Source organism: Lycorma delicatula, chromosome 9, assembly GCF_047948215.1.
Source record: "Lycorma delicatula isolate Av1 chromosome 9, ASM4794821v1, whole genome shotgun sequence".
NCBI lineage: Eukaryota > Metazoa > Arthropoda > Insecta > Hemiptera > Fulgoridae > Lycorma > Lycorma delicatula.
Window position 1 is genome coordinate 42286283 of NC_134463.1, and position 27070 is coordinate 42313352.

The following is a 27070-nucleotide window of genomic DNA, read 5'->3' on the forward strand; positions in this document are numbered from 1 at the left end:
AACTTATTAAAATAATAAATTTTTGCTTTCTTTATTATATTGTTTAATGTATTCCTATATTATTGTTATCTTTTAGTTTTGTATTAAAAGGTTATTTTAATAATTTACGGCGCATTTTTTTCTCTTTCTTTCATAGTAGCTACTGTGCTCGGAGTGACCCATTGTTTTAGTGGTTTATTTTTATGTGATATTTTAATAATCTGTTTATGCTTATTTAAGTAGTCAGTGAGCTTATTAATAACATTTTTTATTAATGTATCTATAGTATCAGTGTTATTATTGCCCATGTCGTTCCAATTTTCTTTATCTAAACTAGATTTAAGTTCATCATAATTTATTTTATGGATAATATTATTGGTTGTTGTCTCATCTTTTACAAAGTTTGTAAGTTTCATATGAAAAGAAGTCCAGTAATGGTCAGTGATAGCAGTCTTCAGGATTGCCCCCAACAGAACCACTCTTAAACAAAATATGGTCGATGCAGCTGGTTGACTGCATTTTGCCATCTAGACTGTTTTGTAATTGAGTAGGTTTGTTTATAGATGATTTAAATCCATATAGTTGCATAATACTAAGAAATTCATTTATCAGGTTATTATTATCAAGAATATTCAAATTTGTATCCTCTATTAAAATTACATTATCCATCTTTATATTTTGTAGTTAAGCATCTACGCTAATCAGGCAAGAATATATGTTCTGGGAAGGCAATCAATAAACAGCAATCAGTTTATGGTTCTCGTTATTAATTCTAAAATTAATACCAACTGAATTCACATTTTCTAACTCACTTTCATTATCTCGTATTTAATATTTTTATCTACAAATAAACATATACCATCACTCTTTGTGAATTTATTATTTTAAATGACTATAACCTTCTAAACTGAAATTAAATTCAATGTTATCAACAATCCAAATTTCAGTCAATATAATAATTTGAAACTTAACTTTACTATTACTTAAGTAAATAGCAAATTCATCAAAATTTTTTCTTATACTTCTTATATTCATATGAATTATATTTAGGTCATATTTATGGTTAAAATATAATTGAGAATTAAAATTAAAAAAATCATTTACTTCTATTGTATTGCAGCAGTTATATACTATCAAATCATCTAATTCATTATTGAATGGCACAACAGAGTAAACACTTAAACAAACAAGTTAAAATTACTAGAAAGTCTGATGAGAAATAAAAAAAAAAACAAAAACAAAAAAAACACAATAGTAATAATATACATTAGTACATTTTATGTACTGATCAAAATAAAAGACCTGTTTAAATTTATTTATTTACTTTATGAACAATAATTGTTGAATTTGTTTTATCTGAATGTGTAAAAGTGTAATGCTTTTATCAAGTGTTTATTATTGTTTTTATATCATCATTAAACAATTACAGTAATTTACCAACACTTTTGTAATGATAAATAATCAACTGTGGTTAATGGTAACAACATTCATTGTGACATTGCTTTATGACTGTTTTTGATTAAATTTTTATCTTGTCACGCATTTTGTGTATGTTCATTTTAAGTGACTATTACAATGTTTTCATCATTTTAAAAATGCCTACTTATTACATATTCATCTGATTTTAAGTATAATTATTTAACTTTTTTAGCCATATAGATTGCAGAAGTAATACTTACAATGAACAATTTATGTAAATTACAATAACAAATTTCTCTAATTAAAACAATTGTAGTAAATGTTTATTCACTTTTTAATTTTTAAATTTTGTTTTTTTATTAGTTTTCCTTTGTTTATCTTACTAGAAATGTCACTATAAAAAATTATAACATTATAAAATGATGACTTAGAATTCCTCTTTCTATTTATAACATTAATGAAAAGGCATTTCTTGTTCTTGTCATGTAACTGATGTCGCCAATATAATATAAACAGGTTCACAGATATTCTCACATCATACCCAGAACTACTTTATGTATGAGGACAATAACATTAAAGTTTATTATTTTTTTCAATCGCCAAGAAATTACATTTTTAATGTAAATCAGTACATGTTCACATGGGAGAACATGTCATTATTCTAAAGCAATAGTTTTACAATAATTAAAGGCTATATGAATTTGGCCGTGGTTAAAATGTGACTGTATTATGGAAAGTACTGTAAAAATAAAGAATTATTATACTACTGTACATTAATAATTTGGTTTAATATTTAAGTTTTGAGCAATTCTTAACTCCTTGTAAAATTTGATTTTATAAGATAATTAGTAACTTATTTTCTTTCTAGTTTTTCTTACCTATTATCATATACTTTTGTTTTAATACAATTAACTTGTAACATATTTACTATGAAATTCAATATATAATAAAGATCATAATTCACTTTTAAAAAACAAACTATCCAAATTGTATGAATTAATAAATAACAATATATCACCAGGGCTGTATGAATTTTATAATTCTTACTAAATCGCTTAAATCATTAAGTAAAAGCATGAATAATAATGGGCCTGGAATGCTGTTTTGTTTTAATCCATGTTGAATTTCATACAATTTTTCAATTAATAATTCTCCACTTAGAGTAACAAAGTAACACTTTAATTCCATTCACTCAATTCTGAAATAACCTCTTCAATTCCAAACTATGATGAGGTTGTGTTTCCTTTCTACGAAATATAGTGTGGTTTAATTTACATCTCATCCATTTCAAGGTAAATACATTCTAACATTGATATTATTACATGAAAAATTTTATTTTTATTTTTTCAATTATCATAATGATATGATATTACACATTTTGAAGATTGTAAATGTGTAAATTCACTATAAAAAAGAGTTTGATGCATTAACTACATGAATAGGTCTTTTAAATGGTATCACACTTTACTTTTTTATCTACATTATTTGAAGATAAAGCTTATCTTAGATAATTTTCAGATTTTATGATGAAATTTAAGACTGGAATTATTTCTCATAATCAAACGTAAGAAACATCGAACTACAACACTGATCAATATTCATAATCTATAATAATTAATCTGTTTTACTGAATTTTATGTTGGTTAATTATCAAGTCATAATACATGATATAAGAATTAACTTCAATATTATTTCTTATCGACAAGTTATTATTATTCTTGTGTATCTTTAATATTTCAATTTCTAATTCTGAAAATTTAAAAAATATATATTCTTAAATATAATTAAAATTATTCCCTTGCATGTCTTAATATTTCCAGCTACTAGACTACAAATATGTATGGATGTATTTCTTGTCAAAGTTTAGAAATTATAAACATACAGATGTGCAGCAGTTATACCCGGAATCAGGATTTTTGCAACTGTTAACACTTCAAGACTCCCTAAAAAATACAAATTTAAATAAACATTTTTCTAAAAAATACAAAATAGTTATAGAAATTTCTGGAATATACATGTATTGGCTGTATTTTGATTAATATCTCTGTACTGGAATCACTGAAAAAATTTCTACATACTTTTTTTTAATTTTGTAAATGTTTTACAAAATTAAAAAAAAGGAGGCTGATTTTAAGTTCTAACTTTTTACATTAAAAGTAAAGTATAATGTTTTTTAGCTTTATTGAATAAATAGCATTGCAAAAGATTTGGCCAACTTATTAAAATAAATAATTATTCTAATAAATAAATTTTTAAGCACCATAAAACAAGGGGACTGAATGGGACCCTTGTTAAAATATCATTTTTTTTTATACTTTAATTTTCAAAATTGAACATCCAACCTCATTTAGTATTGATTTGATGATGATGTAAACATTTAAAAAAAAAGAAGATGGTTCCATGTGACCAGATTTAAGAATTTAAAAAATTAATTGAATTTTTAAGGAATTTCTGAAACTTTTATCTGTTTACCAAGTTCTGACTCTCATTAAATATTACATAAAGTAGCTGTTGAGCAAGTTAGTGCAAATATTTTTACTAAAAAATCATACTGCATAATTTTTAAGCTAAAACCATCATTGGTCAAGGGGATATAATTGGATGCAATTTTTTTTTTTTTGCTTAATATTTTGATCTTTTTGTAATTGTATTCAAAATTTTGCATAACTCCATTAATATTTAATAAATATATCGTGCAACAGAGATAAAAATTGGGAAATTTATGCAACATAAGGTATATTTCTTCACTACATATAATAAGGAAATATCTTTATAAATGTGTTGATTTTACATACAAATTTCTTTCTCAATGTTTTTTTGAGCACAAATTCTTGATTTTCATATTAATCTAATCAATAAATATTATTAATTATCGATCTGCTGTTTTATCTCAGATAGTTAAAAACAGTTACTTTAAAACATATTAATATATTTTTACAGAATAACACATATATTATTATTATTTAAAAAATGATTCACTACAATAATCAAATTCAAATTGTATTGATAATATATGGAAATCAACAATAACTGGAAATAGTACTTACAGCAGCGAATACGATGTAATAAACAAATGTTGTAGGTAGAAGAAATAATAAAACTGTAAATGCAATAGTACCAACAAATAACTGTTCAGTTGTATAAGGGCAAGAATCCACTTTCCCTGGAATTGGGTTACGTTTACATCCAATAAATAGACGTGATAATGAACCAAGACCTCTCAACTGAAGGTTATATAACCTAAAAATAAATTACAAAAAGTTTAACAATTTTTAAAAGATCTGATTAAACATCTTTTCTGGATTAACAACCTAATGCTTATTCATTTGATCTCTCATTTAAATGTAAGAGTAAATAAAAAATAGTATGATAACTTATGATTTATTATTAGTTAGTTACCACCCTAACATTTTGTATTTAGCTTAATACTTGTATTTAAACAGAGAATCCTAGTGACTAATAATGTGCCTGATACTTTAATATTAAATATATGCAATTTTGGGAAATTTTCAACAAAATAAATTTTTTGTCAAATCTTCTCACAAAATAATATATAGAATGCTAAAGAAATAAAGAATACAAATAAAATACTTGGTGTCAAATACTTAGGAAATGAAGATAACAAGAAATGAAATCAAAAATGTTTGAGCAAGTCTTACCATTAGAATAAGATAGTTTTGAACTAGTACTTTACAGCAGAGTCATGATTGTGGAAGTACACGTAAAAATAAATTTAATGAACACTACATAATTTTTGGGGAAAAGCTTGTAGATAGATACCTACCTATGAAGAAAATTGGCCTTTGTTTAAGAAATGGTGTGAAAATGCACTAAATCAACAACTCCTGCAGTTCAGATACCAGAATATATTAAAGATATCCACTGAATGACTACACACTAGCCAAAGAAATCAACACATAAACCTGAACAGCTAACACATACAAGCAGCAGTAGGATTTCCTTACATGTGTTAAAACATACAGTTCAAACCATACCATGCGACAGTAGTAAACTGGTTACAGTTCAATAAGTGCAAACGAGTAGATTACTGTATACAGATTATAAATAATATTAGTGCAAATCTATTCAGTATATAATAAGTATTAGAATGCAATTTATTCTCTCTGGACAAGTAAATTCATAGAAAGGGACAGTAGAGAACTCTTAGCTTAATCGAGAGCAACTGTCTGTGATAAAACATATGTAAGTACGTTGATATACAATGCTAGGAACTTTGCATTATCAGATCAATATTCTCTAACAAGTATTTTTTCAAAGTAATCTTAATGAATTTTATGCTTAATTGAGTGAAGAATAAAGATATTTTCTTGTAAGTGTTTTGACATCACACACATTACAGGTATGTCTGCGAGTCCATGAGCTCTTCTCTAAGGAATAATTGGTTAGCAAAAATTCATGGCCATCACAAGTTCCTCAATTTATGAAGTACAATAAATATGTTAAGAGATATTTGAAGAAAATATTATAAGAAAAGATCTGGATACAATATAAAAACTGAAGGACATTTAACAGTTATTGTTCTTCCACTGTCACTGATGTCAATATTTTACACAAGTGCATCTATACATGATTATTTAAAGACATGATGTTTTATTTAAAATCACAAAATATACAAGAACTCAAAACTAGGAATGAAAAAAAAAACATTAGACTGTAACTGCAGTGTTTAAAGAAAGCAAGTAACCAATCTTAATAAGTACATAAAGTTGGTAAACTGATATCATGAACTTCATAGTGAAAACAAATTCAAGATTCCTTTTATTTTAAATGAGAAGATATGATTCTGTGACAATGACAATACTAAATTCTCTGCTCAGCAGGAGTAACAGCTATGATACAGATCTGAATGTTCTCTGTTCTGTAAACTGTAGTCCCAGATGGGGAAAAAATGGAATGAGTATTTAAAGGATAAGAATTTAATTTCAAAAAGTGATTAAAAATGATGTTGTGATTAGTGTACTTCTTTAGGCAGCAATTTACAACAAAAGATAAAGTTGTAGTAGTAATAGTACCTGGTAGATGGTTGATCTGCTATATTTTTGCCAACATTACCATGTTACTTTTTCAAATGTCAATATTCAATTGAATTATAAATTATCTTTTTTGTAAACATAAAATTTTTAAACCACAGTTTATAAAGATTTTTGGTAGGCCAAAATTTATAACAGACTTCACCACCACTTTTTCGTTGACCTAATAATTTTCATAGGGTACAAGATAAATAACCTGTTTTACCTGGTGTTCTGATATTTATTTTGTTTTTAGTATTTCAACCCTCAATATGCTAAACATCTATTTTAACAAGGAAGATAAGGTGAAAATATCCAAAAACTTTTACTAAAGACAGAATCTAAAGCCAGATGAACTACTAATCTCAACATACTACACCAAATCAACTAGCCAGCAACTAATGTTATCGTAACACTAATATAAACAAAATAACACTAGCTTATAAAAATAAAATAATATATAATTGAATTAATAAAATATTTATCAATTGAATTACCTGGCAGCATATACATAAATACAGTAAACATGAAAGCTAGCAATAGCCAGAAAATCAGCAAGTATTGCTATTTGAAAAGAAAAACCTAATCTGCCGATTAGTAAGAATATATAAAAACTGTATTCTAAAAATGGTCTTACTAAACCTGGAAAAAAAGAATAAAAACAATAATGCTTAATAATATTTACATAACATACTGAAAAAATAAATTTGTAATAAATATATATACTAATTAAATACTAATCTATACAACTTACTTTTAAAATTAACTATCTGTTATTGCTTGAAAATGACATTTTACAAAACATTTTCTCAAGTCTTCACACCATGGGATTTAAAAAGTTATAAAATTTGTCTTAGGCCTATCGAAATATTAATAAAGGAGAAATTAAAAATGGAAGGTTAATAAAAGAGAATAGACATTTAATATTCTCTTATCTATATAAAAACATAATGCAATTTGAAGCATTTTAAAGTTTCATACAGAATGTATGGTTTTACTTTATTTTAATTTTAATTGTCACCCTTTTATAATCCATACAGTATTTCAATTTTTAGTGAACTGTCAATACGGCCTTATCATCAAGAAACTAAGTAACAAGTGTGCTACTTTTATGTGTATCAAGCAGCAATCACTTATATGTATACCTAGTAGTTATAGTCTGAATTTATAATTTACATTACATCAAAAAAGGGTGAGGAAATACCAAAACATGTTAAGCAAGGACTGGGAGATGAATTTTACTTAATACTCAAAAATATTAACTAAGTTTACACATAATAACTAATTTTTTGAAATACCAGTGACCCAAGATCATCTACCCAGTTTGACAAAGACAACAAATTATAATTAATATTACAACAAACAGAGAAAGATGGGAAATACAGCATATGGGAAAAGAACACAAAACAAAACAAAAAATAATGCATTAAACATTAATTACACAGTGATACATAGATTTTCTCTTAAAACTGAGATGAGAACGGTTGTATAGAGTAAATCGCGAAGAGAAAAACCCCGTTTGAAAAAAAATTTTATCGGATCACGTTAATTAGTTATTAACGATTAAAGTTAAATATTTTTTGACTGTCAACCATATGATTTTTTGATATGTGTGTACTGGAAATTTTATACAGAATATGAATTTCTGAAAATTATATAAAAAACGAAAACAAGATGAATATTGATGTCTGAAAAATAAATAAATAAATCAAGAAAAGGTGAAATCGGGAAATACCTTCAAACAAGTGTTAACGATAAGCTATAAGGGTAATAAACAGCGGGTTGCCATAGCATTGTTGTTACCTTTTATTGTAGGGATTACGGCGGCCCAACAATGCTACGGCAAACCGCTGTTTATTAGCCTTATAGCTTATCATTAACACTTGTTATTTATTTATTTTTCAGACATCAATATTCATCTTGTTTTCTTTTTTTATATAATTTTCAGAAATTCATATTCTGTATAAAATTTCCAGTACACACATATCAAAAAATCATATGGTTGACAGTCAAAAAATATTTAACTTTAATCGTTAATAACTAATTAACGCGATCCGATAAAATCTTTTTTCAAACGAGGTTTTTCTCTTCGCGATTTACTCTATACAACTGTTTTCTTCTCATTCTTAGAAGAATTTTTTTTTTTGTTCTACTCTGTTACTATTAAATTTTGCTGTCAACATCTTCCTATACTTTACTGCACTTCTAACGTAATTAATCGAAATAAACTGTTGTCCACCATTTAAACATTCTGTAACTTCAGCTTCTGCAGATATAAATTTATTGCATATCAAATTTATCATATTCTCATTTTCTTTTTCCAGACCCTTAGAACTAAAATCACCAGCCTGATATCAGTGTGCCGTTTCTTTAATTTACTCTGCTCTAATTACTTTGAATATTTTAATCTTCTTCTTTCTGATTTCACTAGGGGAAGTTGAAGGGGGAAACCTTGGCATATATTATAACCAATTCTATTACAGGACCAAACACAAAGCCATGAGAGTGATTTAAGCCTTGGATAAGGGATAGAAGCTACTAAATAGACAGGAATATATTAATCAGAAAGGAAGGACTATGTTTCGTTAATGAAATAATAAAACAGTTTTAAACGAGAATATAAATACATTAAAAATTAATACAAACAATCAGATTAATAAATTCAAAATTTTTTTGTCTTCAGTAATTTGACTGGTTTGATGCAGCTCCCCAAGATTTCCTACCTAGTGATAGTTGTTTCATTTCGGTACACCCCCTACATCCTACATCTTTAACAATCTGTTTTACATAATCCAAACATTGCCTGCCTGCACAATCTTTCCCATCTACCGTCCTTCCAATATCAAAGTGACTATTCCAGGATGCCTTAACAAGTGGCCTCTAAGTCTGTCTCTGCTTTTAGCTACATTTTCCAAATGCTTCTTTCTTCATCAATTTGCCACAATATCTCTTCATGTCACTTTAACCACACATCTGACTTTTAACATTTTCCTAAGACTAACAGCATGCCTAGTTAGACTTAGTATACTAACTATAGTCTAACTGCATGCCTAACAAAACTAGCTATAACTTTAAAATCACCACATATGTTCCAGCTGTATTTTTTACAGTTTATTTTTTCAAGAATATCTTTCATTACATCATATGTCTCTCTCAAATTAAGGCTACAAGCAATTGGTATCGAAGGATATTTGTTACCGTTGCATAGTAGAACCACTTTTAAACTATACTTTGACAAATAAAGTACTGAGAAAGTTCTTTTTGTCAGCTTTGAAAGCCTAAAATTTTTGAAGTAAATCCCAACCTTGTAGTCTTGAGACTAACTGTTCAGCATGACTTTTTGATAAATTTAAATCCCTAATCAAGTCATTTAATTCAGCTTGTAGTATAAGATGTGGCTTATTGGAAGATAATTCAGAATCAAAATCATTGTTGTCTTCTTCAGTACTGCCTGATTCTTCATTGCTGCTTCCAAAACATATTCACAGGTGGCTCAGGAACTGGAATAATTTCACTGTGAGGTACAGGCCTGATTGCAGATTGCAATCAGGCCTACCGCACGGGCTGTGGTTCCGTAGATATAGACCGAGTGGTTTCTCTGTTTCTCTCACCAAGTGAATGGCACTGAGAAAGGCACCAGGTATTGACTAACTTGACCCTAATGACTAATTTGCACAAATCCTAAATTTCAACATATTTTGGCTAATCGTTTTTGAGTTATGCCAATACATAAATATGCATATGTGTACGTGCGTACAGAGGTCACACATAAACTAGTCAATATGAATATTTCTGTTGAAATGTGAAAACCGAAATTTTTCATGATCACAATACTTCCTTTACTTCCTACAAACAGGAAAAAAAACAGGTGTAGTTTTCCATTTTTTTTAGCGGTGCAGTACTCAGAAGATTGAGTGATGTTGATATTACCGTTTAATTCTTCCTGACCTACGCCCTTAACAGCTACTGAAAGAGCTGCTGCCCTGTTTCAGGAATCATTCCTTAGTCTCATGATTCATAGAGGGGGCAATAATTAAAAAAATTATTTAAATGTAAAATTTCAAAAAACTGTACAATTATAATATAAAAAGAATGGACCAAATTATTATTAATATATTATTAATCATTATTTATACATAAGATTATTTGCATCAATTTTATCTGTAATTACCAAAAATACTAAACACAGGGCTCCATTTAAATATTCATCGATTAAAAATATTTCATATTTTTAATATTCATTTTACTGAACTTTAAACTAAATTAATAAACAATTTATAATCTGTAAACAAGTTATTAAATAAAAATATATTAACTTACTTTTCCTTATTAAATGAAGGTACAAAATTTATGATGGCTTAAAAAATAATCACAGATAATATATTGATACTTATCTAACTTCTTCAGGATTTTTTTGATAGTTTAAACTAAGCACACAAAATACAGTAAAAAAAACCATAAACAGGAGTTTTAAAAATCCACTGTTTCTCTTAGCTATTTGATTTTGCTGATCTTGATTAATCAAATACATCAATGGCTTTTTGTGCGTGTACACATTTATTTTAGTAAAAAGAAGTCATCCAACACTTTTTTTTTTGTTTAACCTCCGGGACCACCCTTAGGTACTGCTTTAGAGGATGAGATGAACGATTTGTAGCTTATGTGAAAATGCCATGCCTGACCAGAATTTGAACCCAGCGACCATCCGAGACCTAAAGCACTGTCATAACTGCCTCTTACAGAACACCATAAGAATGTAATCAAGATTTACAAATTAAAATGGAAGGAAATTCACAGTCAAAACTGACAAATTTTAGACATAAGAAAATGCAAAGTATTAAATCAGTTTAATAGACATATGATAATCAGCGAGTAACTTAACCATTTTGTTTAATAATTCATCTGTAACTAGATGGAAACCACGCAGTACTGGTAATTGCAATGAGTAAGGTATTACTGATTGATATATCATGCTTTATCCCCTGCTTTCACTTAACATCAGCTCAGACAGTATCGATATGTCATTATTTTAGGAGATACAGTTGAAAAGTTAGAAAATGAGAGATGAATTCACAGAAGTGACTATACATACCCAAAAACTTCAGCTTTCAAATAAAAGTCTATGATATTCTTAATAATTATATGTATTACAATATTATACAATGCTGACAAGTCAGGACCTGATTATATAAGCCCATCTTGAAGATGAAAATAAATAAAAAAGTGTATTCATTAGTGAATAAAAATATAATATTTAGAAGGCTTATCAACACTGAAGTGAATAATATTTGCTGAAAAAATATTCTTCAGACATAAAATATATACCTTCAAATAATTTTGCCTTAAAACTTGCCGTTACAGTAAACTAGATAAATTTACACAATTACAGTTTAAAATTGTAGACTCTTTATGACTAAGTGGTTCAGAAGTAAGAAATAATGGAAAGTGTTTAAGTGTTAAATTAAGTGTACAAGAAGAATCTACACACAAATCTGACTAAAGCTGACAGTGGACGGTAGAGTAAACGCTACCAACAATGACTGCAAACTGTAGTTTTTGAAGCATCTACTACAATTCTTTCATTCTAGTAATAAAACACCAACATCATTGACATTCTAAAGCCTACTATGTAATGCTTTTATTCATTTTTTAGGTAGAACTTAAGACGGATCCTTAGCAACACTTCATGAAGTCAAAAATATTAATGAACTATCAGTATGTTTTTAATAAGTGACCATAATAAACCTCTAGTTAAAATGGATAATTGGGAGTTTATGGTGTGCTAAAAATCAATTTAATCATTGGCAGGGTGGTTAAAAAGTATTACTAAATGTACTGCACTGTTTAACTACATTCTCCCAAATCAAATTGTTAAATCATGCAGGAAAGCTAAGAGTTTTTTAACAGTATTACATTAAATTTATTAATTTTTAAAGTAATAAATTTTTAATAAACATTAATAAAAAGAGAAGATTATTAATGTGGCACTTCTGTCATATTAAACAAGAATATTATTTTTCTTTTATTTTATATAATTAATTTTAATTATCTTACCTAGAAATGACCACCACAAATCAATGTGGTAAATAAAAAATTTTCCAAGAACACTATTCAGTGGAAAATTTAATTTTAATCCTGCAGGACTGCCCATTAACCATTCAATCAGTTGTCTCAATGATAGAATGACACCCTGTAAATTAACATATTTATGTTGCATATATTAATATTATAAGAAAATTAGTAAATTAAATTTCATTAAAATAACAATAGATTTACAAATTAATTATTTTCATTATAGTAACAATTACAATTTAATCTCTCTCTGTAGTCAGTAAAGATTGTTTTTATTAAATTCGCAGCATAAAAAGTAATTCCAGATTGAAAATGAGAACATATCTGAAAAGTTATTAAACTATTATACATAAAATAGTTTACATAAACACATAGAAAAGGAATAAAACATTCTTGCCAGTTTAGAAAAATACAGAATATGGAAATTGGGCAGTGGTTGTGGCTGCTTACACAGAGTACATCAGTGCAGCACCGACCTTGGTACTTTTGGTAATAAGACTGCATAGTTTGATTACTCCCTCTCCTTGCTTCACCTAAAATTTGCAACATCCAAAAATGCATGATTTTTCACTCAGCAGACCAGCAGTAATATTTTACACTCAAGGTCTAAAAAAGTTGAAACTGAGTCAAACATGATGGGTAAAGAAAACTCAAATTTGCTTGTAGAAACCACTTACAAAAAAAACTATACAACAGACAATTTTTCTAAATGACAACACATTGCATTTATTTATTTTATTAGTATTTTAAAATATGTAGTTATAAGTACATATATTGTCTACTTTAAATTTTAATAGTAAACTACAATATTTTCCGTAACAGTGAATTAATAATAAATCTGTACTGCTCACATCCACACTTGCCCTACAAATATAAAATCAATAAAAACTTTTATAAAAAATATTTATTTTAGTACTTATTTATTATTAATAGAAATCAGAAAAACAACTTTGCTTGCAAGAACAAACTGCTACAATCTATAATAGTGAGTTATTTAAATTCAAATTTTATACTATTTAAATTATAAATATTATATTACATAATGTAATAGCTTATTAAAGACAGTTAATTGTGGTGTAGAGCATAACCATAACCTATCTGACTGTTATCTATTTCACTGATTTTAATTCTTCAGTAAAATCTTAAAAGGGAATATACTGATAAATCAATGTAATAATATTACTTAAGTGCAGAATAATTATTCTGCACTTAGGTTGATCAAATAAATGTAATTTGTATTTTAGTACAGAGGAATATGATTCTTAAAAGAATTGACTTTAGAAAAAAAAAAAAAAAAAATATATATATATATATAGTGGTAATATATACATATTACGTTTATGTTGTAATGATTCTTATAGGATCATTTTTCATGTTCTTATGGCTGTTATTAGGGGTTCAGCAATTTCTTACACACTTTGGATGCGAACATTTGAATTAGGTCATAAATGAAATTTATCATCTATATAACGAGGAAAATTACTACTATGATTAGTATTTTTAATTAACAGAAGCAAAAACTATAAAATAATCCTAGCTCTTAGCTTTAGTTACTTAAAAATAATATACCTCAGAAGTATTGCAGATGAAATTGACAACATCCTGAATCGAGACTGCATTAACAAGATAATAAAGCACAATCATGCCACCTATAGTATCTGCAAGCAGAGCAAAAATAAAATTACCAGTTTTCAGAGTTAATTTTTTATCCACTAAAACTGTACTGAGAACCCAACATATGTTTTTAAAAAGGTGATGAAAGTGTACTCCTAGAGTTGAAAATCTAAGCAGTGGTTTGGCTGATGTAGTATAACATAAAAACAAACTAAACAATCTCAGAAGAAATATAATAAATGGCTTAAATATATTAAAAAGTATACTACTACTTTTAGCACTTTTAGATAACACCTCTAAAGAATGAGTTAATGTCCTGAAACAATCTGATGGATTTTCAACAAAATCAAATTGTTTTACAAGAAGTTCTGATTTAATAAATTCACTTTTATTATAAACAAATAGACGACATTCTTCTAACGGAACTGACAAACAGTTACTCAAAGCTTCTTTAATAAAAAATTCACCATAGTTAACACCAACTGAAATCCAATTTGTTTTTCTAGGAACAAAGTAAAAATTCGAATCGGTGTTACTGTAATAGTAGCCGACTGTATCCAATTTTTCCCAAACTGCATACCTTATGTTACCGTTTTCAGCAGTTTCAAATAATTTTCCATGAACTATAACAGTTTTAACTTTTTTTTCAGGAAAATCGTAAACAACTCCTTGCAAATAACCACATTTCTCTTCATATAATAAAGTAGGAAGAAATATTAATAAAGTTGCCATCACAAAAAAACAAAGAAACTTTTCATCCTAAATCCACACATTACAGATACTCAAAAAAAACTAATATATACATTTTGTAAACAAAACATTTAACAGTATACTATCAGCTTATCTGTCGATAACACAGCTGTTAGTCAAGTTCCTTGATCAGCTGATTTCCATGTGTTAAACGGTAAATACATAATGTTAGTTCTGTAGTTGGCTGTATGTGTGGTGTTATCAGTTATTAGATTATGAGGAATCTTGTTACGTGATCCTGATAAGACAATTAGACGATGCATTTTATTCAATTTTTGAGTGATATTAAAAACTTTATAACACCACTAATAAGAATTTTTACCACGTAGACTTCTGTATGACGTTGGGTGATGTCTGTGAAACCCGCAGCTGTGACGAAGGTAGATGGAGATGATGAAAACGTACGTGGCTGTAAGAAACAACAAAGTCCATCCAAAATGTATATCGTCGGGAGGGAAGTATGTTTTGTTCTCGCTATTATATTTACAACGTATGCTGCTGTTCTTAATACGTAAGTTGATAAACTTTTGTGTACTTAACCTATATAAATAATTTGTATTCATTTATAACCTTGAACTATTTATGTTTTGTTCTTATATTTCTGCTTTAATTAACTTGCACGTTCATTGACATGTAGTTAAAACATTTTGACCGTATTTATCATGTTCAATTTCATAGTAGTGTAAATGCTACTGTTATTCTTTTTGTTATAAGTGTAAAATATTTACAAATTTTCAAGCATAGCTTTTCAGTAAAATGTTCATTTTCATTATCAGTAAAAATCAAGGTAACTTATAAATCTAATGCGTTATTCATCATAGTGAATTCAGTTTGATATCAAGTTATGTCAGATTGATGAAATGTACGATTCAGATGATTTTGACATTTCAGTGGTTTGTTACTTGAAAAACCTTGAAATTTCAAATCAAAACAGTAAATTTCTTCTCCTATAATACTAATAATAATAATAATTATTATTATTAAATTACAATAATGTATTGCCCTAGATTTACATTATCACTATGTAGTCTCACTCTGCTATCTTTCATGAGATCTTTTGTAAGTCATCGATTCTTTACTTTAGAAAATTTTGACATAGGGATACTAAGTTCTCTAATTTGTGAATACATTTTGTATTCAATGTGCCTTTGCACTTTACTTCTGCTGCCAACTCTTGAGTTTGGTAATGGCTGTTCTCCTTTTCTCTTCAACTATTTTGTTATTTATGGCAGTTCTCCATTACTAAAAAGTAATTGCAGATTAAAAATGAGAACATATCTGAAAAGTTATTAAATTATTATACATAAAATAGTTTACATAAACACATAGAAAAGGAATAAAACATTCTTGCCTGTTTAGAAAAATACAGAATATGGAAATTGGGCAGTGGTTGTGGCAACTTACACAGAGCACATCAATGCAGCGCCGACCTTGTTACTTTTGGTAATAAGACCGCATAGTTTGATTACTCCCTATTCTTGCTTCACCTAAAATTTGCAACATCCAAAATTTGCATTTAATTGTATTTTTCTGCTAATAACCTTCCAATCAGTCAGTATACACTTATAGCTAATGATACCAACACTTTAGGCATTTTATCTTTCTCATATGCTTTATCATAGTGACTCTTCAATCATCAAAACTCCCCTCATCGCTAAATTACATATATAATTACCTAATAAAAATTAACTACCACAACAACTCTGTGGTAACTTATTAATGTTATTTACCCAGAACCAACAAAGTAATTTTCAGACCACTTATATTTCAACCCAACCCATGCACATATTCAATTTTATTTTTATTTATGTACATGGAAAGTGATGATATGATTTTTGCCAAAAAATTCCAGATTTTATCTTAGTATAGATAACAATTAAAGCATCTGCATAAGTATATATATATGTATATTAATTTTTTTATGCACTAATTTTTTCATTATCTCTGTTGATATTTTCACAGAGAATCTCTGCTTCTTCAGAGCTGATTAAAAAAATAATTCAAAATATTAAAACTACAGGGAAATATGTTTACTATATGAATCATAGACGTAAGTTGAACTATTCTGCTGCTGTTATACTCTGTTGATAGATAATGAAAGTATTTTCTTTGTACCAAATTTGAATATACTTTTTAAAACATAAATGATATATTATGAATAATTTAAATTAAATTTCTATAATCCAATCATTGGTGTTCAAATTTTATTTATTTATTAATTACATTCTCATTGCTGTTTTTCTTTTACATGTACTTTTTCAGGTGTAAAGAAATTTAAATTTTTTCCACCAATTTCTAATATTAATATTTTTCTATTTTCAAAAACGTTTGATCACAGTAGTTAGATCATTGTTTATTGTATTTATATGCTTGTAATTGTTAGTGAAGTATTTTTTTAATGTTTGATATATGAATTTTATGATATTAAGTGATGCTCATATGTATAGTTTAATTAAACGTAAAAATAACATACTGAAAGTAATGTTGCTATTGATACACTGACTAAACATACTCTTGTTTCCAGTTTGCATCTGAAGTGGAGCTGAAAATTATAATTGTGAGGGAAAATCAAATATTCAAAAGACTATCTGTGTGTATGCTTAAATTAATGTTAATTGTTTTTCCGATTGTTTAGCTGTATGTTTTTTATCCATACTTTAAGTATGGAATTATTTTCAAATGAAACTCTGATTGTGCTGATGCTATTTTTCTCATACAAGGCAGAGTCACTAGAGTTATAGACTTAATAAAATATAATGCACCATGTAGAAACTTATTTAAAACTTGTAGTATTTTGATCCTTGTATCATATGTATTAAGGTAGTTCTTCTATTTGTGAAAAGTTAAGTGCTGAAATCTTTCAAAGAAAAAATGTTCTTAATAGTAATCTCAGTACTATTCATAATAAAGAAATCTTGCAGTAATTTCAACAAAAAGAATAAGTAATAACATTTAAATTATGTACTAACATCCAGTGTCTTTTAAATGCTTAAGCAACATAAACATTTTAATGCTAGATTAAAAAATTGCTTTTTATAAAATTCTGTGGTATTTATTCAATTGAAGAATATTTAAAAATCAGTTAAATTATACAGTTGTTGATATTTTTCATTTTAGTTTATTGTGTTTATGAACGATTTGGTTTGAAAAAAACCGATTTATCTGCATCCTGTTCCAGATATGTATTGAAAATGATTTTCAATAGCAGCTTCTGAATTATGAATTATTTTGTATAATTTTTATTTGTGTATTTAAATAATTAATATGGAGTTTAATCACATCTATTTTTTATCTTATAATTAGTTTTTATACCTGTAATTTATCTTATTATGATATGATTATACAATGTATTATTATATACTGATCATAATAAAAAAATTATTTATTTGTTTGTCTTATAAATTTATACAAAATTTAATTTTGCCTTTTATAATTTGTTGCACAAATTAGTATAGGAGGTTTACCATTATGTAGAAGACATTTCAGCCACAAAGCTTGTGGCTCTTGTTCAACCCTAGATAGGGAACAGAGCCATTGGAATGTTCAGTTAGTACAAAGAGTCAGCACTCTACTAATTTCCAGTAAAGAAGCAGTTTTTACCATATATCAAAAGGTGGTAGCTTGATATCACAGTGGGAACAAGGATGATTACTCTGTTGTTTCCAGTGAGAATTGTCCAAGAAAAAAAATAGGTGATAATGAAAAATTAAAGGAGTAGTCTACCTGTAGCGAGGCATATCTATGTTGAAAGAAATAAATTACTACCTTGCCCAGCTGTACTGTTAGTTGATTGGTTTTCATATCTGGAGGAGCACATAATTTTGGTATTTAGACGCATTATTTTTAGGCACATTACTTTGATATTTATAATTTTGGTATTTCAGATAATTTAAGTGCATATAAATGTTAGTTTATGTCTGTTTTAATCTCTACTGGAATCTATCACATCTTCTGCATTAATCTTTAATTTTATTTTAATAACTTTTTAATTTTAATTGTTTTCTTTTACATTTCTAGGAATAGTACAAACTCAAAAGGGCCTCCACCTGCTCCATTTTTTAGTAAAAGTTCTTTAGTTACTGATTATTATAGTGGTGAACTTAGAAAAATGTTAAAAAAAGCATCTGAAGTTGAACTTATGTTTATTATGTACTATGCACCTTGGGATGCTGAGAGCCAAAATTTAAGAAAAGAATTTGAAATTGCTGCTGAACATCATCACAAACAGGTCATAATTATTAATACATCAGAAACATAATCTTTTTTTTCATGATTAAATTGATAATTTTTTCTTTTTTTTTAAATTCTTGCTTATAAATCTTTTTCAACAACTGTAATAAAAAATATTATGATGAGCTTTTTAGTAGTTCTGTAAAATAGGTGATACAGAAATAATCTGTGATCAAACGAAAACTGGTATGGTCTATAAACATTTTAATTCAAGGAAATGTTTTTAAAAAAGAATGCATTAGTAATAAGATTCTAAATTTTTAATTAAAAAATCTGTATTGCTGTGATAATATATTTTTTTATGTATGGTTTTTAAATTAAAATAAATTAAATTTAAATGAAATGTTTTAAAAATAGATATATAAATTTTAAATCAACATTTAAGATGATCATATTACATTAAATAAGTAATTTCTGTTATTCCCCTTCATTAATAAAATTTCAGTTTTCGAAGTTTTTATTCCGGTATTTTTATTCTGGTATTTTGTAGTAGGATTACGGTAAAATTAGTTAAAAAATTTTCATGATGTAACTAGCCTAAATGTGTATTTGCTAATGATGTGACATAATGTCATTGATAATAATTTATTTTAATAAACATTTTTCTATTAATAAATTATTCTTTATTATTATTAATAAATTTTTATTATTTTGTTTATAGATTGCTCAAAAGAATTAAAAGTAAATTCTATGCAATAAATTAATGGAATAACTGTTTATTGTTATATACATATACATATTATGTGAATTTGTGCATGTGCTTTATTTTGCTTATTTGTTTAACAATTTGATTTAAAGATTCAGTTTCATTATGTTTTTTTGAATTATTATTTTTATTTGTGTATTAGAGTAAGGTATGGTTAGACTGAAAGTTTTTGGTATGAGAAATGTAATGGTGCTTGTAAATAAAACTTCCTTGAATTTTTCAAGGAAACCGATTCAATAGCAGTTATCAAATATGTTTTAAATTTATTTCAATACAATTTATTTATGCATACAATTTATTTCATACAATTATGAGTAATTAAAATTTATAAACTAAACAAGATTAACTTGTTTTTAATGACTTTCATTACTTCCTTAAAAGAAAGATTTTTCACACACACAATTGTTCTTTGTGCAGAGTACAGTGATACTGCATTAACGTAATGTTTTCACAAGAATTTGCTTCATTTCGGATTAGAGCAGTGATGCCGTTTTTCTTGCCAATCATTGATGGCGACCCATCAATAGCAATTTCTGAAAGATTGCTCCACTTTAGATTGAATCTCTCTGAAGTTAAGGATAAAGCTTGGATATGTCATATGCTTGGATATGTTTTGTGGTACCTTTCATGAGAAACAGAGCAGCCATTTCTTCAGTACTATTGAACTTTTTGTTAATACCTCTGGTAAAAATACAGAACTTAGTAGTGTGTAACATCTGTTCTCTCGTTAAGAGCTATAGAATAAAACACTTACTTAGAAGCTATTTCTTAGTATTTTCAATGTCTTTAGCCAATTCCTCAATCCTTCTCAAACAGTAACTCCAGATAAGCTACTTTTCAAAATAAATGTTTCTGTGCTGGGCATAGAATTTCAGCTTCAGACTCCATATACTCCTTTACAAACTCTCCATCAGAAAAGGGTTTGGACTTCAATGGCAATTTTTTTTGGCTATTGTAACTAGCCTTAATACTTAGTTCATTCTCAACATTTGGCTTTTTAAATGAAAATTGTTGAATCTGCAGTCCTTCTTTAAATCTGTCACTTTATTTAAATGAGATTGTCCCTGATATTGGTGTATTTTGCAAGCGTGCTTGGTTTATATTCTTCATCTATGTTGAACACCTTCAACATAGATATAGACTAATTGCATATCAAACATATCAAACATTACATATCAGAAATACAGACCTGTTCACTCATAATTAAACAGTTGTTGTTCACCAGAAACCTTCCATTTCTTACTGGAGTTGGTGGCTATTGTAAAAATTATAAATCACAAAACAACAATATGCACACAAAAATAACCTATTACTGAAATATTCGTTAAACACACCAAAGCAAACTGAGAACTAAACAAAGACAAAGAATAAATGTAAGTAGGCGATAAATTGGAGTGTCTGCAGTGGTGGAAGTACCAGTAAATCAGTTCTGCCAATTGTATGCAACAAAAATTCTTAGCTTATGTAGCATGTGTATACTAAAGATAAAGTGATCCATCGAATATGTACATAGTAAACAATGTAAACATTCGTTTTAAAATGAAATTAGCATCATTTTTAACTTTTATTTAGTTTAGTTTTCATTTTTAACTAGTTTTTTAAAGATGTTAATATAGTGTTAAGCTCTTCTTGGTAAATCTTTCAGCAGTTACAAAAAGGATTTAAAATTAAAAGTCAAGCAACAAATATTTAATCCAACATCAGGCTGCGGGCTGCACAAAATCATGTGCTAGGCTTCGGGTTGAAGATCACTGGTTTAGTGTTTAGATTTAATAATAAATTCTTAATAATAAAAGAAGAAATAAAATAAAATATATTTTGTAATGGCCTGCAAGTAAATTTTTAATAATAAAAAATTCATCAAGTAGACTGTTATGTGACTTTTTTTTTTGGGTACAGACTTTTTTTAAAATAAAATCTTAAACATTTTTTTATGAACCGAATAACACTATTTCAAAACTTTAAAAATTCACATTATGGAAGAAAGAGTTAAAAGGAATAAACATTCAAATTTCAGAACTGAACTATAATTCAATCTAAAGGAATGGCAAACTTTGTGCCAGTTTTTATTTCTTCCACCAAAAAATAGTTTTTAGGGAATTTACCAGTCATGTTTACAGGAATTATATTATCTTTATTTTTTGGTAAAAATCCACTTAACTAGGTTTTACGCATATTTCACAGATGATGTTTTAATATAGTGGTAGGAGTAAAATGGAATCATTTTAATTCAACAAATGATCAGTATGTCACTATTTTTTTATTTTGATGATGTTTGGTTATTATAACTACTCACCTTGTAGTGGCCAAAAAATATTTGTTTATATTTTTTTAAAAACTATTTTCTTGACTAAGACTATATTCTACCTTACCAACAGGTAAACACAGGTATTATTGTCACTTTTTCCATGAGCTGTGGCATTTTTATTTTACATCTTAAAGAGGGTCAAAAAGAACTTTTTGGAAAGAGTAAAGATGGAACTTCATCTTAGTGTACTCAAAACTTATTTTGTTACATAACCAAATCTTGTAATATTTATTGAAGTTATGTTTACAAATTGTTGTTTTTTTCAAATTTGGGGCCCAAAATAAATAATGAAGGGCTTAAAGTGACAGGCCTATTTTTTACCTTTTAACTCTTAGGTACTATTGGTACCTATAAAAAAATTGAACTGTTACTGAGTGTTCTTCATTAAAAAAAAATGGCTGCCAAATCGTAAGATTTTGAAAATGTTTTATTGGGTCCCAAAAACCAGACAGATGGAAAAAATCTGAAATGTTTACAGCAGTAAGTATTTTTTTATGTACTTTAAAATCATATAACATTTATTTTGTTACTCAAAGGGGTTGACGAGTAATGAAGCCAACAATACTGCTAAAACACTGTCCCTTCTAACTGTAAACAACATATCCAAAACTACTGATGTTATGTATTTATTTCAGATTGTAACTAAAACTCTAGAATGGATAAATTGATGGTAATCAATAAATAGTCAGTTACAGAATGATTAAGAATCATGAGACCTTGCCGTTGGTGAGGGGGCTTGAGTGCTCAGGGATACAGAGTAGCTGGACCGAAGGTGCAACCATATCGGAGAGGTATCTGTTGAGAGCCAGACTAAGGAATGATTCCTGAAAGAGGGCAGCAGCTCTTTCAGTAGTTGTTAGGGGCGTGAGCCACAATGACTTAAACGGCCATATCAACATCACTCAGTCCTCTGAGTACTGTGCAGCTGAAAGCAATGGAAAACTACAGCTGTTTTTTTTTTCCAAGAAAATGTGGCTCTCTGCATTTTCAATTAACAATAATGCCTTCCTTGGTAAAATATTCTGGAGGTAAAATAGTCCCCCGTTCAGATCTCCGGGTGGGGACTACTAAGGAAGGGGTCACCAGAAAAGTAAAAAATAACATTCTACGAGTCGGAGCGTGGAATGTTAGAAGCTTAAAAAAGGTTGGCAGGGTAGAAAATTTAAAAAGGGAAATGGATAGGGTAAAGGTGGATATAGTAGGAATTAGTGAGGTTCGGTGGGAAGAGGAAGGCGACTTTTGGGCAGGTGACTTTAGAGTAATTAACTCAGCGTCAAATAATGGGCAGGCAGGAGTAGGTTTCGTGATGAACAAGAAGATAGGGAGGAGAGTGGAGTATTTCAAGACGCACAGCAATAGAGTCATTGTAATAAGGATAAAATCAAAACCTAAACCGACAATGATTGTTAACGTCTATATGCCTACAAGCGCCCATGATGATGATGAGGTAGAGTGTGTATACGAAGAGATTGATGAAGCAATTAAACACGTAAAAGGAGATGAAAATTTAATAATAGCTGGAGATTGGAATGCAAGCATTGGAAAAGGCAAGGAAGGAAATATAGTGGGTGAATACGGGCTGGGCAAAAGGAATGAAAGAGGGAATGACTTATAGATTTTTGCATGAAGTATAATTTAGTAATTGCCAACACCCAATTTAAAAATCATAATAGAAGAATATACACTTGGAAAAAGCCAGGCGATACTGCAAGGTATCAGATAGATTATATCATGGTTAAACAAAGATTTAGAAATCAACTCGTGGACTGCAAAACTTACCGAGGAGCAGACATTGATAGCGACCATAATTTGGTGATAATGAAATGTAGATTGGTGAATGAAGAAAAGGTGTCAGATAAATCGGTGGAATTTAGAGAAGCTTGAGGAAGAGGCGGTAAAGAAGATTTTTGAGGAGGACATCGCAAGAGGTCTGAGTAAAAAATATAAGGTAGAAAATGTAGAAGAAGAGTGGGAGAATGTTAAAAAGGAAATTCTTAAATCAGCAGAAGCAAACTTAGGCGGAATAAAGAGAACTGGTAGAAAACATTGGGTTTCTGACGATATATTGCAGCTGATGGATGAATGTAGAAAATATAAGAATGCTAGAATATAGAATGCTAGAATGCTAGTGATGAAGAAAGTAAAAGGAAGTATCAGCAATTAAGAAATGCTATAAACAGGAAATGCAAACTGGCGAAAGAAGGGTGGATTAAAAAAAAGTGTTCAGAAGTGGAAAGAGAAATGAACATTGGTAAAATAGACTGAGCATACAGGAAAGTTAAGGAAAATTTTGGGGTACATAAATTAAAATCTAATAGTGTTAAACAAAGATGGTACACCAATATATAATACGAAAGGTAAAGTCGATAGATGGGTGGAATATATTGAAGAGTTACAAGGAGGAAATGAATTAGAAAATGGTGTTATAGAGGAGGAAAAAGAGAAAGTTGAGGAGGATGAAATGGGAGAAACAATACTGAGATCTGAATTTAAGAGAGCATTAAAAGATTTAAATGGCAGAAAGGCTCCTGGAATAGACGGAATACCTGTAGAATTACTGCGCAGTGCAGGTGAGGAAGCGATTGATAGATTATACAAACTGGTGTGTAATATTTATGAAAAAGGGGAATTTCCGTCAGACTTCAAAAAAAGTGTTATAGTAATGATACCAAAGAAAGCAGGGGCAGATAAATGTGAAGAATACAGAACAATTAGTTTAACTAGTCACGCATCAAAAATCTTAACCAGAATTCTATACAGAAGAATTGAGAGGAGAGTGGAGGAAGTGTTAGGAGAAGACCAATTTGGTTTCAGGAAAAGTATAGGGACAAGGGAAGCAATTTTAGGCCTCAGATTAATAGTAGAAGGAAGATTAAAGAAAAACAAACCAACATACTTGGCGTTTATAGACCTAGAAAAGGCATTCGATAACGTAGACTGGAATAAAATGTTCAGCATTTTAAAAAAATTAGGGTTCAAATACAGAGATAGAAGAACAATTGCTAACATGTACAGGAACCAAACAGCAACAGTAACAATTGAAGAACATAAGAAAGAAGCCGTAATAAGAAAGGTAGTCCGACAAGAATGTTCCCTATCTCCGTTACTTTTTAATCTTTACACGGAACTAACAGTTAATGATGTTAAAGAACAATTTAGATTCGGAGTAACAGTACAAGGTGAAAAGATAAAGATGCTACGATTTGCTGATGATATAGTAATTCTAGCTGAGAGTAAAAAGGATTTAGAAGAAACAATGAACGGCATAGATGAAATCCTACGCAAGAACTATCGCATGAAAATAAACAAGAACAAAACAAAAGTAATGAAATGTAGTAGAAATAACAAAGATGGACCACTGAATGTGAAAATAGGAGGAGAAAAGATTATGGAGATAGAAGAATTTTGTTATTTGGGAAGTAGAATTACTAAAGATGGACGAAGCAGGAGCGATATAAAATGCCGAATAGCACAAGCTAAACGAGCCTTCAGTAAGAAATATAATTTGTTTACATCAAAAATTTATTTAAATGTCAGGAAAAGATTTTTGAAAGTGTATGTTTGGAGTGTCGCTTTATATGGAAGTGAAACTTGGACGATCGGAGTATCTGAGAAGAAAAGATTAGAAGCTTTTGAAATGTGGTGCTATAGGAGAATGTTAATAATCAGACGGGTGGATAAAGTGACAAATGAAGAGGTATTGTGGCAAATAGATGAAGAAAGAAGCATTTGGAAAAATATAGTTAAAAGAAGAGACAGACTTATAGGCCACATAATAAGGCATCCTGGAATAGTCGCTTTAATATTGGAAGGACAGGTAGAAGGGAAAAATTGTGTAGGCAGGCCAAGTTTGGAATATGTAAAACAAATTGTTAGGGATGTAGGATGTAGAGGGTATACTGAAATGAAACGACTAGCACTAGATAGGGAATCTTGGAGAGCTGCATCATACCAGTCAAATGACTGAAGACAAAAAAAAAAGAATGATTAATAATAATTAAAAAATGATAAACAATTCATATATATTAACAAGTTGTTCAATTCACTTTTACCTTATTTTACACCTACTAGTGTAAGTTATGAATAAATTTTGCACTTTTTGATAACAGACTTAACTAACATAACTTGTGCTCCTGCTATTTTTTTATTGAGTAGAACTGATAATTCCTCATTCATCTTTGGTGTAATGTTGTGTCCTCTTCCAGTAGTTAATAGAAAAAGGTCTGAAAGCATGATAATCTTTAAAATATTTTTATATTTGTTTGATTATCCCTCAATGATTTCTTGAATGAGGTACCAGGACCCTGCGGATGGAAAAAGTGTATTCGATATTCCTCTTCATTTTCATGTATTTTGGCTTTGGTAAACCTATAAAGAAATCAGAAACACTAATGTCCTTTTGTACAGATACTAACGTTAATGTTTCTGATTCAGAGGTCACCCAAACTTTCAGAACACATTTCTGACATGTTGGATCATAACTGTGAAAGGTTCTTGTTTCTGGGACTGTTGTGATTGCTGGATAACGAAAACTGAGGTATTCTTCACTCTCTTGAAAATCTTTATTAGAGTGGAAAATAAATGTTATATTTTTAATATTGTCTGTAATAATTGAACATTTCAAAAGGCGTAACAATTTGATTGTTGACTATCCTTTGAAGGCTGTCCATCACATGGTATGAGGCAAAAACTTCCATTCAGCTACAATTTCAAAAACCTGATGGTAGCACAAATTTATGAAATTTTTTTTGTTTTTATACTGGGCTGAGGAGCCAAGAGAAAAATTAAAAAAATGTTTAATTTGTGGTAACAGTGTTTTTATTTTATTTTATTTATAACTTGCTTTTGGAAGCAGAAGAATGATGTAGTATTTTGCTTCAAGTACTCACTAATCACACAGTAGTTTTGGCTTTATAATTTTCCTTCTTTTTTAAAGTATATAAGAAATGGATGTACTGTGGC

General features: G+C 28.5%; 2 protein-coding genes across 6 annotated transcripts in view; one reads left to right on the top strand and one right to left on the bottom strand.

Annotated features, from left to right (window-relative positions):
• The window catches only part of PIG-Q (phosphatidylinositol glycan anchor biosynthesis class Q), a 40625-nt gene extending 25622 nt beyond the window's left edge, over positions 1-15003 (bottom strand). For all 5 annotated transcript variants that reach the window (XR_012757742.1, XM_075375447.1, XM_075375446.1 and 2 more), the window contains exons 1-4: positions 14070-15003; positions 12483-12618; positions 6926-7070; positions 4446-4638 (exon numbers count right to left, since the gene is read on the bottom strand). Coding sequence is in view for 4 of the 5 variants with exons in the window: in XM_075375447.1 (XP_075231562.1) it covers positions 4446-4638; positions 6926-7070; positions 12483-12618; positions 14070-14846 (1251 nt within the window). In the remaining variant the exon portion in view is untranslated. The remainder of the gene's footprint in view (positions 1-4445; positions 4639-6925; positions 7071-12482; positions 12619-14069) is intronic.
• A 32-nt stretch (positions 15004-15035) lies between these two features.
• Positions 15036-27070, top strand: part of LOC142330258 (thioredoxin domain-containing protein 11) — a 68795-nt gene continuing 56760 nt past the window's right edge. The window contains exons 1-2 of the mRNA XM_075375443.1: positions 15036-15375; positions 18882-19092. Of these exons, the coding sequence (XP_075231558.1) occupies positions 15215-15375; positions 18882-19092 (372 nt within the window). The 5' untranslated portion in view covers positions 15036-15214. The remainder of the gene's footprint in view (positions 15376-18881; positions 19093-27070) is intronic.